General features: G+C 37.4%; 1 protein-coding gene across 12 annotated transcripts in view; it reads right to left on the reverse strand.

The window, feature by feature from the left end:
• RNF38 (ring finger protein 38) overlaps nt 1-20,719 on the reverse strand; it is a 129,310-nt gene that overhangs the window by 16,738 nt on the left and 91,853 nt on the right. For all 12 annotated transcript variants that reach the window (XM_013993658.2, XM_013993657.2, XM_013993656.2 and 9 more), the window contains 3 exons: nt 15,212-15,425; nt 4,893-5,060; nt 2,305-2,475 (listed from right to left, as the gene is read on the reverse strand). In XM_013993658.2, the coding sequence (XP_013849112.2) occupies nt 2,305-2,475; nt 4,893-5,060; nt 15,212-15,425 (553 nt within the window). The remainder of the gene's footprint in view (nt 1-2,304; nt 2,476-4,892; nt 5,061-15,211; nt 15,426-20,719) is intronic.

Below are 20,719 nucleotides of genomic sequence, written 5' to 3' on the forward strand. Positions count from 1 at the left end.
ATGTTATTTAGCATTTCCACTATCCACTAAGGATACATTTCTTGGACTATTTGTACTTTCTCTTAAATGAGAGAAGGAAAGACAAAAAGTCATGTAGTAAGCCAACTATGTTAAAGTCAAAACTACTTTTAATTGTGGCACACTGACCCACATATGATTTTCAGACACTAAACCTTTAATAGATGAAATCAAATGTGGTCCATATTATAAATGACAACTAGGGCTAAATAGGATAGAACACAGAAGGCCGTATACTGTGGTAGAAAGCTTATGGGCTGTTGTTTTACACAAACTCTTGATGCCATCACTAATGAGCCATGTGGCTCTTATGTAAATCACATAATCTGATCCTCGGTATTGTCATCTACAGAACTGTTCACAGCTTACTTCAAAAGTGTGTCGTGAACACAGAGAATGTACAAAAAGCATATATTACTATGCAAAGCACATAGAATGTTGCCTTTTGGGGGAAGGGAACAGTTTGAGATATAGTTCACATACTATAAAAATTCCTTCTAAGGGGTACAATTCAATGGATTTTAGTATGTTCACAAGAATGGTGGAACCTCACCACTATCTAATTTCCCCCAGTCTTTCCCAAGCCCTGGACAACCACTAATCTATCTTACATGTCTTAAGTTTGCTTATTTTGGGCATTTCAAATATACTTATATTTGTATCTATCTATCTATCAATCGTCATATAATATGTGGCCCTTATATCTGGCTTCTTTCACTTAGCACAATGTTTTCAAGGTTCATCCAGCTTGTAGTTTGTGTATCAGTACTTCATTCCTTTTTAAAGCTGAAAAATAATCAACTGTATAGAAATGCCATGTTTTGTTTATCCATCCATTAGTTAATGGAAATCTGGACTGTTTCCACTTTGGGGCTATTAGGAGTAATGCTGCAATGAACATCCGTATACACATTTTTTGTGCCGATGTTTTCAATTTGATTCTTTTGGGAACATGTATTCTTAAATGTTAGTCTAACTCCTTTCCACAATTAGAGAATAGCGGCACATTATTCAAATACAAGTAACTGCTGACATTTTACTTCGTAAGTCTAAGTATGCTTGAGGGAAATCACAACTGCTGACACTATGCCAACACACGTGAATCTAAGTGCCAATTTAGCTATGTGGTTGGATCTTTGAAAGAATTCCAAATTCGTATGTAAATGATGGCTAAATTTAGTTTTAACCTTTAATTCTCCGGTTCTGGAAGCTAAGGAACATCCTGACATGAATCCTATCCTGATGCTAATAAAAGATTTTCTTGTAGAAGTAACTAACTTTTCAGATTAGCCAAACTTCTGTCACAGGAAGCTTCTATAGTTTTTGGGAGAGCAGTCAGTTCAGCTCACCTCTCACCTCTGCCTGAAACCAAGCATGGTGCATAAACCCTAAGTAAAGGATGGCCAGGCTCTGCTAGAGTAACCATCTAGCTCCTTTCACAGGTGAGGCTGACCATTTCTGCTCAAGCCATTTCTGTATGTTCTTCCTCCTACTCTCCCTTAATGTCTGACGGTTGAGATGTTAAACTTGGCCTGTCCAAAAAACAACAGGACCTTTGTTCTGTGCCTTTCCTTTCACTTATACAGTGCTTACCTCCTCCAAACCACCTTACCCCCCTCCCCAAATAATACACCTTTCAGCTATATTCCAACCACAGGACAGAGTTAACTATATTAATAGACTATCTCATCTATTTTTCATCAGAACATTAGTGGAAAACCACCTTTTGGAAAAAACAATTGAGGTTCAAAGGATTACTTCACTTGCCTAAATGAATATAAATATTATTCTAACAAGTATAAACAATTTTATAATATTTTCATTTTCCATTTTAGAAACACATGAAAGGAGTTCCTATCGTGGCTCAGTGGGTTAAGAACCAGACTAATATCCATGAGGATGCAGGTTTGACCCCTGGCCTAGGAACTTTGTTTAATAGCAGGTGTGGCCACAAAAAGAAAAAAAGAAAAGAAACACATGAAAGGAAAAACCAGAACTGAATTTTTCTTCAGATTTACTTCCCAAAGGATTGCAGATACCAAAAAAAATTTAAACTAGGTAAGTGACATAAAAAATAACTAGAAAAATTTATGAAGCAAGATAATTCCAGGTAAACTATGTATACACATATTTTTATGTGTAGGGATTCCTTAATTCTTTTAAGAATCAGAACAAAGCCTAAGTTACAGTTGTTAAGCCACAACAACTTACATCTATTTTAAATTACCCTGCCTTTTAGGTCTAAACATTCCGTGAACATTAAAGACTATTTTGTGAGGTACTTACCGATCGTGACTGCTGTGTTTGGAAAGGGACAAACTGGCCTGGAGGTGGCAAATGAGGAGGATGATGGGGAGAAAGGTGAGGAGGATGTAAAAGAAATGGATCGCTAGAAATAAGGGGTGGGAATGCAGCATACGGTACTGGCAAGTGCTGAACTGAGCATGCTTGAAGCATCTGTAAGAGAAATCATTATTTTTTGTTAAAAGTATCAGAACATGTAATTAAAAGAAAACTATAGTGAGATTAAAAATGTCATTGCTGGAGTTCTCACTGCGGTGCAGCAGAAAACGAATCTGACTAGGATCCATGAGGATGTGGGTTTGATCCCTCAGTGGGTTGGGGATCAGGCACTATCATGAGCTGCGATGTAGGTCATAGATGCAGCTTGGTTCCCAAGTTGCTGTGACTGTAGTATAGGCCGGCAGCTGAAGCTCTGATTGGACCCCTAGCCTGGTAACTTGCATATGCTGCAAGAGCAGCCCTAAAAAGCAAAAAAATCATACCAAAATGTTTTAACAACTGATATTAACAATGAAATTAGTGTAATTTTGCATCTATTAGTAAAATAATGGCATTTTATAGTTCTTATAAATCTGTCAAAAAAACACCTTTTACTTTAGTTTTTGGAATAGCTATGAAATGGAAGGAAAGTACTGCATAGAAGAACAATCTTTTTCTACTTGGTTTAAAATAAAGCAGATATTACTACTTTACAAGAGACTCTCCTTTGTGGATTCTGTAAATTTTTTTTTTCTTTCTTTTTTTTCTACCACACTTGTGACATAAGCAAGTTCTCAGGCCAGGGACTGAATCTGAGATATAGTTGTAGCAAAGCCAGATCCTTAACCCACCATGCCACAGTGGGAACTCTGAGTATTGTAGATGTTTTTATTTCTAGGATTTTTGTATTTATAAGAGCCCAACTGAGAACTAAATGCTTTATAGTCTCTCAGTATTTTTCTGCTAATTTAGCACACTGGTTCCAGAGTTAATTACTGAGAAAGCAGGCTTGGGTAAATTAATCTGTTAAATTGGTGCTAGTATTTGCATGTACTTATTGATTTTAATCTCAGATTCAGACAGGGTATAGGATTATAATTAGATTTAGCAACGTGCTTTACTTTGATGACATTACTGACCTTAGTTTAAATCCTTTGGTTTTCAGTAACCTCATTTTTTAAATAAAGAGGCTGGACTGGAGGTTGGTAAAGAATACAGCATAAGCTTAAGAGGCAAAAAGAAATGGGTGAAAGGAGTTCCTATCGTGACACATAAATCCGACTAGGAACCATGAGGCTGCGTGTTCAATCCCTTGGCCTCTCAGTAGGTTAAGGATCTGACGTTGCCATGAGCTGTGGTGTAGGTCACAGATGAGGCTCGGATCTGGCGTTGCTGTGGCTGTGGTGTAGGCGGCAGCTATAGTTCCCATTAGACCCCTAGCCTGGGAACCTCCACATGCCGCGGGGGCGGCCCTAAAAAGACAAAAGACAAAAGACAAAAAAAAAAAAAAAAAAAAAGAAGTGGGTGAAAACCCATGCTTTCTCATGCTAATTGTCTCTATAACATTAAGCAAGTAATTTTCGATTTCATCATTTAGGAAATGGGTATCATTTTCATCACAAGCTTCCTATAGTGAGAAATAAACAAAATCAAGTGCTCAAAGTGCCCATTAAAACCCAGTTAAGTGCTGTGACTATTACTGTTGATCTTCAAAATCTCTGAAACTTTATGGCTAAATAGTCCAATATCCTATGTTAAAACCTCAACGCCAACCTTCCCCCCATCACCCCCTTTTTTAGGGTTGCACTCTGGCATATGGAAGTTCCTAGGCTAGGGGGCGAATTGGAGATATAGCTGTTAGCCTACACCACAGCCACAGCAATGTGGGATCTGAGGCATGTCTGCAACCTACACTACAGCTCACGGAAACGCCGGATCCTTAACCCACTAAGTGAGGATAGGGATCGAACCCAAGTCCTCATGGATACTAATTGGGTTCATTTCCACAGAGCCATGACAGGAATTCCAAGGCCAACCTTTATTAAGGTGTAATTATAAACAGCGCTGATATGTGAGGGAGCAAGCTTTCAGCTTCAGGATATTAAAATATTTATGATTTCAACTAATGTAAAAATACATCAAGTTTTAAAGCTAATTTTTTGTCGCCCCCCCCCCCCCGCCCCGTTTTAAGGGCCACACGTTCAGCATATAGAATTTTCCAGGCTAGGGGTTGAATCGGAGCTGCAGCTGCCAGCCTACACCACAGCCACAGCCACAGCCACAGCCACGCAGGATCCAAACTGCATCTGCAGCCTACACCACAGCTCAGGGCAACGCTGGATCCTTAACTCACTGGGAGAGGCCAGGGACCAAACCTGCAACCTCATGGATACTAGTCAGGTTTGTAACCTACTGAGCCACAATAGGAACTCCCAAAGCTACTTTTACTAAACTGTCACTGTACAGATGCTACTATTGAGATTGCTGTTGCAATAAAATTCTTTTTTACTTGAAAGTGAAAAGCTACAAGTCTCTTAAATTTTGCTAGTGTAACACACTTAGCCACCCAAAAGAAAGATGCACAGACTTACGGGAGGAGGCACACTACAGACAGGGAGGTGCTGGCCACTGAAAACCACAGAGCATCCTGGGACCTGTTGTGTACTGCAAGCAGGGATGTGCTGGCCTGTGCAGAGTGGAATCCCATGTGGTGCCACTGTTGTTACTGTGTAAGAAACAGGAACAGTGCCCTGATGGAGCTATTAGGAAAATAAAACAAAACATTAGAACTTGACCTGTTTGGGTAAAACATCAAAATTAAAATCTGAGCATTTATGGATTCCTCTCTTAGCTGCATAAACTTTCACAATGTACTTTTCCAACAGTTTCAAACAAAATATTCTTATCATTGTATAGAAAACCCGACTGTTTCAAGAGTAGTGTATGATGCTCACTGAACTGGGTCTAAACTCTTCACTCACAAAGACTTGAAAAGCCCAGGAGAATAATGAATTAATGTATTAACTCTTCTAGTCTGCTCTATAGAGCAGAAAACTTTTTTTTTTTGTCTTTTTGTCTTTTTTCAGGGCTGCACCCACGGCATACGGAGGTTCCCAGGCTAGGGATCTAATCGGAGCTGTAGCCAATGGCCTACATATCCCATCCTACATATCCTAAAGCAAACAATGTTAATAACACATCCTCCCACATCTTTCTCCATGAGCATACAAACACAGATGAGCATGATTACCCATGAATTATTGTCATGTTGGTTTTTGTTCTTAATAGAAACCAGATCATATTACCCTGCACCTTACTTTTTCTAATATATACTGCAGATACCTCTTCAAAGGAATCAATGGCAATTTATTCTTTTTGACACTAACAACATATTTCAAGTACACTCATCACTTTAACACCGTCTTATCATTCACTTACTAATGGACATTCAAGTTGTAGTCACTCTTTTACCAATACAAATACAACTGTAAAAAATATCAACGAACATATATCCTTACATAGTATTTCATTTATTTTATAGGGATTACTGGGTAAAAGGGTGAATCTATTTTAAACGTTAGTGAAAGTCTGGATGGATTAACTCACAATCCCAGCAGTAACAATATTCCCAGCATCTCCACTCAAAGTGGATATATTTACATTACTAGCACGCCTACCTACAGGAAGAATGTGGGCTGGGGGAGCCAAGCGGTATCATGCACTTTCTTTAAATTTGCATTTCTCTGATTAGAGAGGTTGAACACGTTTAAATATGCTATATGGTTATTTCTTTTCTATAAATAATCTACATTCTTTGCTCACTGCCCATTTTCTTTTGGGCTGTCCATTCATATTAATTTATAGTTTTTTAATTAGAGATATGTGTAATAAAAATATTTTCCCAGTTAGTGTTTTGTCTTTTGATACATACTTTAATGGTAAATTTTATCTTTCAAGGCATGTTTTTTAAATGTAGCCAAAATGTAGCTTTTGGGTTTCCTTCACTGATGAAGTTATACAAATACAGAGCTAAACTTTGTTGTGCTTTTACGTTTTAATTTATATACTCCAACTAAAATGTTTTTGTTTATATTGTGAAGGTTCTAATTTTTTTCTTGCAATTACACCTGTTCCATTTATTAAACCATCCCCTTTCCTCTAAACTTAAATACTTTTTATTCATTAACTTCCCAAATATACCTGGACCTACTTTGTGCCACATTTGTAATGTTTTAATTATAATATCTTACTAGAAAAGTTAGCTTCTAGTAAGACAAATTCTTGTTGCCATACCTTTTCGTTTTATTTTTGAGTCATTTCCACACATTTATTCTTGCCACACCTGTGGCACATGGAAATTCCCAGGCTAGGGGTGAAATTGAAGCTGCAGCTGCCAGCCTATGCCACAGTCATAGCCACAGCAACGCGGGATCCGAGCCACGTCTGCAACCTACACCACAGCTCGTGGCAACGCCGGATCCTTAACCCACTGAGCAAGGCCAGGGATCAAACCCATATCTTCATGGATACTATTGGGTCCTTTACCACTGAGCCACAAGAGCAACTCCTCACACATTTATTCTCATGTAAATAAACTCCAAAATAATTTTATCCATTTTCAAAACCCACTGGTATCCTGATTTGTATTAACTTAATTGCACTAAATGTTATTTCAAAAAGGACATTAATTTTATATTAAGGCCTTTCACTGGAATATCATGCCACCAAATATTCAATACCACAGTACTGTAACTTCAAGAAATTAGTTTTCTTCATAAAGATAAATTATTCTTATTAAAGTTTTCCTTAAAATTCTCCACCACAGCCACAGCAACGTCAGATCCAAGCCTCATCTGCAACCTACACCACAGTTACAACAAAGGATACTTAACCCACTAAGCAAAGCCAGGGACCGAACCTGCAACCTCATGGCTCCTAGTCAGATTTGCTTCTGCTGCACCAAGATGGGAACACCCTATAACTCTTTTGTAACTTTACAGGCTGTGTTATACTGCTGATTTTTTTTTTTTTCTATTTCCATGTCAAATTGGTTAAGTGTTAGTAATAAAAAAAGTTACTAAGTTTTATTTATGTATCACGAATCTAACAACCTCACCTAACTTTTAAAATTCTAGTACTTTTGAATATTACAATTTCTTCCCTCTCCTATGTATATACAACAATATCTGTTAAGACTCAATACAATTAGTAACTTTTGTCTTCTTGCATTACTAATGAAGAACCTTCAAAATTGATGCTCAGGAGTTCCCTATATCTCTGTATGTGAAAGGTGAAGAAAATAAAGGCTCATAGTGTCCATGAGGATGCAAGATCAATCCCTGGCCTCACTCATTGGGTTAAGGATCCAGCACAGCCACAAACTACGTCACAGACCACAGATGTGGCTTGGATCCTGCACTGCTATGGTTGTGGCCAGCAGCTGCAGCTTTCATCTATCCCCTAGCCTAGGAACTTCCATACACCAGAGGTGTGGCCATAAAAAAAACAAAAAAACAAAAAAACCTAATGCTCATAAGTGAGGCAGGAAGGAAGAGGGCAGGCACAACCATTGAAAGGATAACACAATTATTAAGAATAAAACCACCAATGTCTTTCAGACAATGGTATGCGTTTTCACTTTTTAAATACTGTCTCTTGGATGAGCAGAAATTTTTTATTTTAATAATTCCAGTATATTGCTATTTTATAAAGTGGCTAGTGCTTTATACATCCTGCTTAAGAAATCTCTGCCTAGGAGTTCCTATTGTGGCTCAGCAGAAATGAACCTGACTAGGATGCATGAGGATGCAGGTTCTATCCCTGGCCTCACTCAGTGGGTTACGGATCTGGTGTTGCCAGTGAGCTGTGGTGTAGTCATAGAAACGGCTCGGATCCTGGGCTGCTGTGGCCATTAGACCCCTAGCCCAGGAACCTCAACATGCCACAAGCTCGACCCTCAAAAACAGAAGAAGAAAAAGAAATCTCTGCCTACCTTATGAAGACATCTCCTTTATTTTCTTCACCTTTCACATACAGATAGAGAACCCAACTTTATTTTTGTGTATAATATGAAGGACTCAAAGTTCAAATTTATCCTCAGAGATATCCAGTGTTTTCAACACCATTACTGAAAAAGCCCTTCCTTTCCTTCTTGGAATTCCTTTGGCACCTTTGCCAAAATTAAGTGACCAAAATACATGCTTAAGTCACAATGAATGTAAGTTCTAATGTATCAACAGTTCTCAGTATGGTACTTTTCCTATGTCTTATTTAAGAAAGCCTTCCACTTAAGGTCATGAAGCCATTCCTATGTTGCTTAAAAAGCTTATATTGCTATTAACATTTATGTCTCTAATCCACCTGGAATTAACATTATGAATGGTTATAAAATAAAGGATCCAGTTTCATGTTCTCATTTGGATATACAACTATTCCAGTATCATTTATCAAAATCTGTCTTCTCTCAAATCATCTGCAGTTATATATCACATACAAAGTATTTGCAAATGTGTTAGTTTATCTTTGGGCTTTATATTCTATTTCACTAGCCTATTTAATCATTCTGGCATAAATGCCTTCATATAGCTTTATAGTAAGTCCTAATAATTGGAAGAACCATTCTGCCCCCTTTTTCTATTTCAAGATTATATACCAATGGTTCTCCTAATTGTAGTGTGCATTAAAATCACCTGGGTTAAAACAGACTGCTGGGTCCCATACCTAGTAAAATCAAGAGTACAGTCTAAAAATCTGCATTTTTTACAAAGGTATAGAAGTGATGCTGCTGATCAGTTGATCCAGGATATACTTTGACAATCACTTGGTCTTAGAGTCCTAGACTATTGTTAGTTGGCCAACTATTTCATAAAGGGCCAGAAAAGTTAAGCATTTTAAGCTTATAAGCTATCCCAGTCCCTGCACAAAGCAACCAGAGATGACAGATAATTAAGCATAGCTGCATTTTTTTTTCTTTTTTTTGGTGTTTTTAGGGCTCTGCCTGTGGCACATGGAGGGTCCCAGGTTAGGGGGCAAATTGGAGCTCTAGCTGCTGGCCTACGCCACAGTAACATCAGATCTGAGCTGTGTCTGAGAACTACACCACAGCTCACTGCAATGTTAGATTCTTAAGCCACTGAGTGAGGCCAGGGATCGAACTTGCGTTCTCATGGATACTAGTCAGATTTGTTTCTGCTGAGCCACGATGGGAACTCTTTTTTTTTTTTTTTGGTCTTTTCAGGGACAGTTGTATTCCAATAAAATTCTACAAAAACAGCTAGTAGTGGTTTGCTTTTCTCTGTTCTGGATAACCCCAGGTCCTTTAAAATGCTGTAGAAATCGCAGAATCAGCTTCTCAAGCTAGATCAAAAACTTACTGGAAAATTTACTTGGGAATACACTATTCTACATATCCTGTATGTCAGTTGTGACCATGGATGGTTTTTACAAATTTGGATCTTTTAAGACAAATCTCTCTTTAGTTTTGTAACCGTCTGGATAGAGGACTTGAAGATTCTTAACTTCCTTCATATTATTTCGATTTTTCAATGGTACTTTATTTGAATATTATGGAGAATTTCATCTATTACATAGCTTCCAAACCCACAAAACCATATATCCAATCTGCTCCCATCAATTTCTCCCTTTTCTATTGGTAAGGCAGACTCCAGAGACCTATCGTTTAATAAATACTTCAGTACTTATTTCTAAAAGACAACACTTAAAATATCCACCACAGGAGCTCCTGCTGTGGTTCAGCGGGTTAAGAACCCGACACGGTGACCCTGAGGATGTGGATTCGATCCCTGGCCTTGCTCAGTGAATTAAGAATCAGGCCATGTTGTAAGCTGTGGCACAGGTCGAGGATGCAGCTTAAATCTGGTGTTGCCGTGGCTGTGGCGTAGGCCAAGAGCTACAGCTCCAATTCGACCCCTAGCCTGGGAACTTCAACATGCCTCAAATGCAGCCCTAAAAAGAAAACAACAACAACAACAACAACCAAAAAAACCCCAAAAAAGAATCCCACCACAGCATTATCAACATATCTTAGAAAAGGTTTCCTACCAAAAAATATTAAGTCACAGTCTGTTTCTGTTGGTTTTCATTTAGTCCTTCTATCTTCATGTACTTGGTTAACTATGTTTACTGCTTACTGCCCTCGAAAATTTTTGAGGGAATTCTTTGAAAACTAGAATGAAGATTTCTTCCTCCAAAGAGAATCCAAATGTTTTCCAGGGCCCTTGTGGTCCCAAATACTTTGAATTCACAGATTGCGGTAAATTTGGCTGCATATTACATTTGCTTCTGGTCCCTCTTATTTTGACGATATAGCCCTTTATGCAGGAAGACTCACCTGTGTAGGAAGGGACTCCTTAAACTTAGGTGGTCTTTGATTTCTTCCTCTTTTGCCTCATAATGAGACAAAATTGAAGGTCAAGTTCGCATAAATGAACAAGAATGCTCTCAGCACAGAATTAGCATATCTAGTCTTCCTTAGACTTTGACCTAGCGATTCTTTACAATCTTCAAGCTCTTTGATGCCTTTAGGATACTGTTAATATTTTATCTAGCATAGTCAGTTGTCCTCAATCAAAAGGAATGATCTCAATAACCTTGTCTATAAGCACCAGAAAATAAAAGTCCCTTTTCCATTTTATGATCTTTTATTAGGAGTTCTCGTTGTGGCTCAGTGGAAATGAATCTAACTAGTAGCCATTAGAATGCAGGTTTGATCTCTGGCCGCACCCAGTGGGTTGGGGATCTGGTGTGGCATGGCTATAAGCTGTGGTGTAGGTCACAGATGCAGCTTGGATCCTGCACTGCTGTGTGGCTGTGGCTGTGCTGTGTAGCTGATTTGAGCCCTAGCCTGGGAACTTCCATATGCTGCAGATGCAGCCCTAAAAAAAAAAAAAAAAAAAAGAAAAGAAAAGAAAAAAAAAAAAAAAAAAGACCTTTTATTAGACATGATAGCTAAATTTTATATTTTTGCATCTATTAACAAAATAAAACATTTTTCCTTTAAATTGTTGATGAAATTACTTTGAAAGATTTCCTAATGCTGAATTTATCCTGCATTGCTAGAATAAACTCTAATGATCATTATTTCAATAATTCTAATATATTATTTTACTGTAACACTAGCTATGGTTTATTCTTTAAAGTATCTGCATTCAGGAGAGAAACTGGTTGAAAGCTTTCATTTGCTGTATTGTCTATGAGGTTTTATTATTAAGGTTATGTAAGGGTCACAAAATATAGCTGGAAAATTTCTATCTTTGCCAGTGATGTGGAATAGTTTAAACTGGGACTTTCAGTTCTTTAGAAATCAGACAGAATTCAGATACAATCTCTAAAGATAGGGTTTTTTAAATTACACCTTCCATTTCTGCTATAGCTATTGTTCTTTTCAAATTTTCTCTGTCTTGCATTGTTCTAGTATTTACATAAGCAATTGCTTCATTTCTCAATACACAGACCCAATAAGTAGCTTTACATAAATGAGATAACTATTTTTTTTGAAATGAAGTCTTTCTTTCCTTTGGTTCTATCTCTACCTACCTTCCCTTTCTGTTCACTTTAGCACTCACCCCACCTCAAAGTCAAGTATGTACTTCTCCGTGTTTTTCTCTATGTTCAGTCTTGTGTATACACATATATTTAATCATCATGGTTTACGAAGTAGAACAACACTTTGCTCAATTTTGTTTTTACTGATCAACAAAATCTTGCAGGTATGGTTCACAATCCTGGCATAATTCTAATTAATTCTTTGTAATAGTTACTTCCATGGTATGAAGACATCATAATTTATTCTATTTCACTAATGATAAGCAATCGTTTTATTCTTTGTTTCTGTTAGACATTTCAGATAAATGGAATAGAACAAGCTGTGGCCTTTTGTGACTGGCTTCTTTTAGAAAGCGTGTTTTCAAGGTTAATCCATGGCGTAGCATGAATTAGTACTTTCCTACTTTCTGAGTGTATAATATTTCACTGTATAAGTATACTGTGTTCTATCTATTCATCAGCTAACTGACAAGTTACTATTTTCTGCACATTTAATTTGCATTTAGGCACTGTAACAAATTCTTTCAAACTAGAATCTCTTGTGCTTTCTTCTCCTACAATTATATAATGAGGGGGAGAAAGATACAATGATTTCCTTCAATGTTTTATATTCATTATTTACTATATTTGGTAGAACTTATAACATAACATTAAATAAAAATAGAGTAAATATCTCTCTAGTTGCTGATTTGACACTCACAGGTTAGGATACTTGCCATTAGTTTTGTTAATTATAATGAATTTCCTTCTTGCTCTATTTTAGAATTTTTCCTAAATTTTAACTGACTTTTCAATATCTTATGATTATAATCATATGTTTTTCCTTCTATTATTTGCTAATATGATGTGATTTTCATACTAAGCTATCCTCTCTTACTTGGAATAGATTTTATTTGGCCACAGTTTATTACTCTTTTGATATGGTACACTACAGTGTATTTTCTAAACATACATTTAGAAATTCTTCCTATGAATTAGGAAGTTTTGGGGGGACAATCTTTATTTGCTTTCAGTATTAAAATTCTGCTGGTTTGACTTACAAAAAAGAAAAAAAAAAGTAGCTGTGAAGCCCTTTTCAATGGTACGCCTTTTCACTATGCCTTTTCAATGGTAAATCTCTGATGAGCCTTCACACTTCTTTAGTAATTCAAATTTTCCTATCATTCTTGGGTCAATTTTTAGAACTTTCTTTTAAGTTTTCTTTTGTCCCCCAGGGTTACATGTTGAATTTCATCATAATAATTAATAACGGGGAGTTCCTGTTGTGGAGCAAAGGAAACTAATCTAACTAGGATCCATGAGGATCAGGGTTCAATCCCTGGCCTTGTTTAGTGGGTTGAGGATCCAGCATTGCTGTGAGCTGTGGTGTAGGTTGAAGATACAGCTGAGATCCCATGTTGCTGTGGCTGTGGTGTCGGCTGGCAGCTGTAGCTCTGATTTGCTGCCTAGCTAGGGAACTTTCATATGCTGTGGATGTGGCCCTAAAAATACCAAAAAAGGGGGGGGGAGTTCCCACTGTGGTGCGATGGAATTGGAGACATCTCTGTAGCACCAGGATGCAGGTTCAATCCCCGGCCCAGGAGTGGGTTAAAGGATCTGGCATTGCCACAACCATGGCTTATTTCTGATCCCTAGCCATGGGGAGGCTAAAAAGGAAAGGAAAAAAAAAAAAAAAAGCAGCAGCAGCAGTAATACTTGAGTACTTACCACTTGAACTAGTTCCCCAAAATGGATTAACTCTTAATTCTTTCAACATCTCTTATGAATCAGGTACTATTTTCATTTTACAATTGAAATAATTCTTCTAATGATTCCCACATGTGTAGATTACCATTCCTACTCTTCTTTATGTTTGTTCTTTCTTCCTTAGCCAAGTTCACAAAAGGTGTGCCATTCTTACCAACTTTTTGAAACACTAGGGATTCAGTTACCTTGTGCTCTTTCTTTTTTAAAAAATAAATTTTCATATCATTAATTTTAGTTGTTTTTCCTGGTAATCTATTCCTCTCCATTCCTTTTGGTTTAATCTGCAACTTTCCCCCCTAATTATCAAGCAATTAGTTCATTTATTTTCAATTTTTAAAATAAATAATGAAAGTTTATAAAATTTTTTTGGACAACAGCTTTGGCCTGTCCCATTGATTGTGATATGAAGATTTTCCTTTATAATCTTGCCTCAAGTATTTCAGTGCCATTTTTAATCTTTTTTTAACTTATGATTTATAGTTTTATCAGATTATGATCACAAAGAATGTGGTCTTGGGAAACTTTTCTTTTTATAACATTATTATGTGATTAATTTTTTAAAGTGTTTCATGAAAAAGAGCACATGGCTGAGTGAAGAATGGTGTCTGGGCAAAATAAGATTTTCTTTCAATTATCAGTATATGGTATTTTCATTGTCCCCCCCCAACCCCCCTTTTATTCCTTTTTATAGCCACACCTGTAGAAATTCTGCCAGGAGTCAAATTTGAGCCACATCTGTGATCCACACTGCAGACTATGGAAACACTAGATCCTTAACCCACTGAGCCAGGCCAGGGTCCTTAACCTGCTAAGCCACAATGGGAAGTCCTATTTTCATTGTTTTCTATTGTCCAATGCAACAGATTTTTTATCTAAAAAAACTGAGTGCAAGTTTGAGTTTTTCCTTTGTAATTTCTTCTGTCCATAAACTTAGAAGGTTTTTTTTTTTTTTCCTTATCCTTAAAATCCAGCAAGAACATGGCTAGATTTGTGTCTTTTTTGACCTCAGAAAATCATACAATTTTGGTCTCAGGCTTTGAAGACTAGCAATCTCCCTTCTCAGCTAGTCCTTCAGTTCCCGGCAGGAACAGAGGCAAAGGAAGCTCTGTATCTATCAACTCAGTGGAGACCTAGAGAAACTTGTAAGCAAAGATACAGCCAAGAGTCTTGCCTATTGAATTTTTCCAGAAGAAACTGAAAGGGAGGGGAAACAGGAATATACACTCAAACCAACAGCTGTCTGCTATCTGCTATAAATTCATTATCAGTCATTCCAAACCAACTATTACAATGAAGTTATTCTGAGCTTTCATAACCTTGATTCTAATTTTTTTATTCTAATTTTTAATTTATTTTTTGTTTTTTGGTTTTTTTGGTATTCTAATTTTTTAAAGTTCAACTTTCTTCTAAGGAAGCTGTGTAGGATTTATATTTCAATTCTCATTGACAAATGAGGAACATATTTAAAACAGCTACATTTTAGGTAAAATTGTTTCCTTTTAGGTAAAATTAAAAGAAATTTACAACAAAAAACAACCAAGCCTAAGAAACTGCTACCCACTTTTAGCATCTGTATTTCCTGGACCTTCTGTTACTATACCTGATCATGTATGTCAACCATTACTGCATTCTGCTGGGGTGGATGAGCAGCAGGGTGTAACAGACGGGGAGATACATTCGGAGGGTGGAAGGCTCGAGGTTCCTCTATTGCTTGCTGTTGTGCATAAGGGAGATGGTGATAGTTTTCATCTTGACTAATGGAATTATGTCGAGACAGACGATCCCTTCTTCCTCTCTGGCGCCTGACAGGAGGACTGTAATATAGCAAAAATGTCAAAAAGGTTGTTATAATGTTCGCCATTGTGATCCATCAGGATTCTGTATTGTCTTTGTTAATCCACTAGCAAAATATTCTAAGGTAAGCTTGAGTACTAAATAATTACTGTGGGTTCATCATCAGCTCTAAAAAGTTTAAACTGAATGCGTATGTTAAAAAAAAACAAAAAAAACAAAAAAAACAAAAAAAAAAAAACCAAAACAACAACAGAAGAAAACAAGAGTGGTATTCCTAAGGGGATTTAGAAATCAAGAGCCAACCACTGCCATTTTGGGGGAGGGTTGGTTTAACTGTTTGAAATTGCCCTTTTAATAGGCAAATATAATCAAATATCAGCAATTTCATGATTTATTTATTTATTTGTCTTTTTGCCATTTCTTGGGCTGCTCCCATGGCATATGCAGGTTCCCAGGCTAGGAGTCTAATCAGAGATGTAGCTGCTGGCCTACGTTGGAGCCACAGCAACTCGGGATCTGAGCCGCGTCTGCAAGCTTCACCACAGCTCACGGCAACGCCAGATCCTTAACCCACTGAGCAAGGCCAGGGATCGTACCCGCAACCTCATGGTTCCTAGTCGGATTTGTTAACCACTGCGCCACAACGGGAACTCCCTCATATGGTTTAATCTGTTATTTTTGCCCCCTTTATTTATAAACATTACATAACAAACCTTAACTTGCATGTATCTTGCTGGTAATCCACATATGCCTAATGGGCATTTTATGTTTGTCTGGCTGAGACACCTAGAAAGACATAGTTGCTATTTGCCCGAAAAGACAATTTTTTAGAGTAGAAAATACATGAAATAATGAAAGAACATTTAATCTGTTGATAATTGCAAATAACCAGTAAATGAATAAATGCATTTGAAAATGGAAATGGGAGTTCCCATTGTGGCGCAGTGGTTAACGAATTTGACTAGGAACCATGAGGTTGCGGGTTCGGTCCCTGCCCTTGCTCAGTGGGTTAACGATCTGGCGTTGCCGTGAGCTGTGGTGTAGGTTGCAGACATGGCTCGGATCCTGCGTTGCTGTGGCTCTGGCGTAGGCCGGTGCTACAGCTCTGATTCAACCCCTGGCCTGGGAACCTCCATATGCCGCGGAAGCGGCCCAAGAAATAGCAACAACAGCAACAACAAACAACAAACGACAAAAGATAAAAAAAGAAAATGGAAATGATTGTGAGATAGTGTCAACATACATGTTCTAGTAATACACAGAATTTGTAGGTAGAATCTGGTTACTGAAGGAAACCACTTTTACTCCACATGGACTCTCATCATCTCCATATTTTAACACAAATTACAAGTCGTTATTGTGGTAAGACTTTCATTTTCTACTTCCCTACAATTCCACAGTTGAGCTCCACTGCTTTTTACAATGACTTAGCACTAATAACAATTTGAAAAGGCAGTGGGTCTCATTAAAAATGTATTTGACAGGAGTTCCTATAGTGGCTCAGCAGTTAGTGAACCCGACTAGCATCCATGAGGACGCAGGTTCAATCCCTGGCCTCGCGCAGTCGGTTAAGGATCTGGCGTTGTCGCGGCTGCAGTGTAGGTGGTGGCTACAGCTCCAATTGGACCCCTAGGCCTGGGAACCTCCATACACCGAGGGTGCAACCCTAAAAAGACAAAAAGATCAAAAAAAAAAAGCTTTTCACAGTGGGAAAAAGAGGCCAAACAGCCCCCTTCTAGACACAGCTGCACACAGCCACCTCAGCAGTCTTCATGAAGGACAGGTCACCTTTCCCTTAATTCCTGAACTCTGCACCCTGAAATGAGTTTTTTCTCATTCCCAACTGCCCACTTGAAAAAGAACAAGAGACATTCTTTTGTGACATTAATTCTGCTACAGAGCTCTTAATATCACCTCCCAAGACGTGCTCCATTCATTGCTTCCTCTATATTTTCACCACATCTCTTTTTTGCATTTCTGCTTCAAAACCTGCAATACTGTATTTCTGAATTTCAGATGCCATCCACCTTAGAACTAACGCTTAATTCTGAGATATTTTTAGTACGATTTTTGCATACCTCTCACTCAGCCTTCCTTCATGCTATTATCCTCCATTAGAATAATTATCAAACTTAAATAAATCTTGGTATCATACTATTAAATAACAATATATTTAGACTTCACCAGTTTTTCTACCAATGTCCCCTCACTGTCTCAGAATCCAATGTACAATCTCACTATTTCATAAAGTTATCATGTTTCCTTAATCTTCTCCAATCCATGACAGTTCCTCAGTCTTTCATAACCTTAATACCTCTGAAGACACACTTACAGATCGTCCTTTAATCCAAGTTTGTCTGATGTTTTCTCACGATCTGCATGACATTATGCATTACAGAGGCGATATGTCCTTTCATTGTATCAAGGGGTACATGACATTGATATGCATCACTGGTACATATGTATGTATCACTAATCACTTGTAAACTGGCTTCTAACAAGACTTTCTACTCTAAAACCACCATTCTTCCCTTGTAATTACTAAATATCTGGGGAGAGATATTTTAAGACCATGCTAATATTCTGCTTCTGCTAAAAGTATTGGTAATAACTTCAAAATGCACACATGGGTCTTCAATAATCACTATTATGATACTCTGAAATTTACCAGTTCTCCAAAGAGCCCTGGCTCTCTTAACTGCAGAACCATTGCTGTGGTGGGGGTTTGATACTTGGCTGGGAATCTCCACATGCCCCCAGTAGGGCCAAAAAAAGAATACAGTAAGTGTGTGCTCACTGCTACACTTTCAAATCTGAGAGAACAGAAAAAACTTATCCATGTATACTAACTCAAGCATATGCACGTTATCTATCTGTACAAATATTTTAAGACTTTTATGTATTCTAAAAAGAGAGGAAAAGCTGCCAATTAGACCATGCTATACCATCAATTTAGAGATGTTATGATATGAAAAAATGTGCACCTTAAAATCAAAACAGAAAATACTGGCCCAGATCACTCATCTCCTGAAAAACCCTCAACCTGTCCACATATTTTTAGTAGTTTTATTCTATTGCGGCCTCATGCTCTCACTCCCCTACGCAAATATGGACTTTCTATATATATCCTATTTTATCTTTTTCATTTTATAAGAGCTATACAGTTATTCTAGCGACTATCTTCAAAATTTTAAACATATACTTCCATTTTAACATCTGGATTGCACATTTTTACTTCTCTCTGCTGTCTTCATGTTCTGTTCAGATCTTTTCTGCATTTTTTTTCTTTTTTGATCAAGAAACCCTTATTCAGACTTAGCAGTTAAATCTTTATTTCCATTCCTAAGCAAATGATCCTGAATCCTACTTCTTGCATTTATTTATACTTCTACTTCTTAAAGTACAATATTTAATAACTTTCAGGTCGGTTCTTTTTAAAATTTCTTTTTTTTAGATATGGCTGCTAAAAGATACTATATGTTACAGGTGTACAATACAGTAATTCACAATTTTAAAGGTTATTATTCCATTTATAGTTATTATAAAATATTGGTTATATTCCTGATGTTGTACAATATATCCTTGTAGCTTACTTTCTATCTAATCTGTAAAACCCCAACCCCAGTACCGGCCTTACTTACTTCCCTCCCCCACTGGTAACCGCTAGTTTGTTTTCTATTATCTGTGAGTCTGCTGCTTTTTACATATACTCACCACTTGATTGTATTTTTTAGATTCCACATATAAGTGATATCATACAGTATTGGTCTTTCTCTGTCTAACTTATTTCACCTAGAATAATACCCTTCAAGTTCACCCATGTTGCTGCAAATGTTAAAATTTTATTCTTTCTTAAGGCTGAGTGGTATTCTATTGTTTGCGTATATGTATTGTGTGTATATATATATATATATATATATATACACACACACAGAGAAAGACTGTCTTTTCTCCATGGTGTATTCTTGCTATATGAATACACCACAGCTTCTCTGACTATTCATTTGTTGACGGACGCTTAGGCTGCTTCTATAACTTAGCAACTGTAAACAATGCTACTATGAACACTGGGGTGCATATCTTTTCAAATGCGTATCTGGGGTTTGGTGTTTTTCGTTTTTGTTTTTGTTTTTTGTCTTTTTGCCTTTTCTTGAGCTGCTCCTGTGGCATATGGAGGTTCCCAGGCTAGGGGTCGAATCAGAGCATAGCCACCAGCCTACACCAAAGCCACAGCAATGTGGGATCTGAGCCGTGTCTGCAACCCACACCGCAGCTCACGGCAATGCCAGATCTTCAACCCACTGAGCGAGGGCAGGGATCGAACCTGCAACCTCATGGTTCCTAGTTGGATTCGTTAACCACTGCGCCATGATGGGAACTCCGGGTTTTATTTTTTTTCCAGGGGTGTGTGTGTGGGGGTGTGTGTGGACGTGTGTAACCAGAAGTAAAATTGCTGGGTCATATGGTAGTTCTACTTTAGTTTTTTTTGAGAAATCTCCACACCATTTCACTGTGGCTCTACCAATTTACAGTCCCACCAGTGTATAAGAGTTCCTCTTTTCTTCATATCCACATCAACATTTGTTATTTGTATTTTTTTCAATAACCATTCTGACAGGTGTGAGGTGGTATCTCATTATGGTTTTGATTTTCATTTCCCTGATGAATACCGATAATGAGCATCTTTTCATGTACCTGCTGCATTTCCTCTTTGGAAAAATGTCTGCTCATTTCTTCTACCCATTTTTTAATTTGGTTGGTTGTTTTCTAGACAATAGTTGTATGTGAGCTGTTTATATATGTTGGATATTAACCCCTTATCAGTCATATCATTTGCAAATATCTTCTCCCATGCAGTAGGCTGTCTTTTTATTTTGTCAAAGGTTTCCTGTGCTGTGCAACACAAGCTAATTAGGTCCATTTATTTATTTTTGCTTTTATTTCCTTTTAGGAGATGGAACCAAAAAAATATTGCTGCAATTAATGTCAAAGAGTTTGCCTAGTTTTCCTCCAGGAGTTTCATAGTATCTCACCTTAAAGTTTAGGTCTTTAAATCCTTTTTAAGTTTATATTTCCCTATGGTTTTAGAGAATGTTCTAATTTCATTCTTTTATCTATATCTGCTCAGTTTTCCCAAGACCAGTCATTGAAGAGACTGTCTTTTCTCCATGGTGTATTCTTGCCTCCTTTGTCATGGATTATCTGACCACAATGCATGGATTTCTCAGCTCTCTATCATGTTCCACTGAGGTATATGACTGTTTTTTATGCCAGTACCACACTGTTTTGATGACTGTAGCTTTGCAGTGTAGTC

Source organism: Sus scrofa, chromosome 1 (assembly GCF_000003025.6).
Source record: "Sus scrofa isolate TJ Tabasco breed Duroc chromosome 1, Sscrofa11.1, whole genome shotgun sequence".
Taxonomy (NCBI): domain Eukaryota; kingdom Metazoa; phylum Chordata; class Mammalia; order Artiodactyla; family Suidae; genus Sus; species Sus scrofa.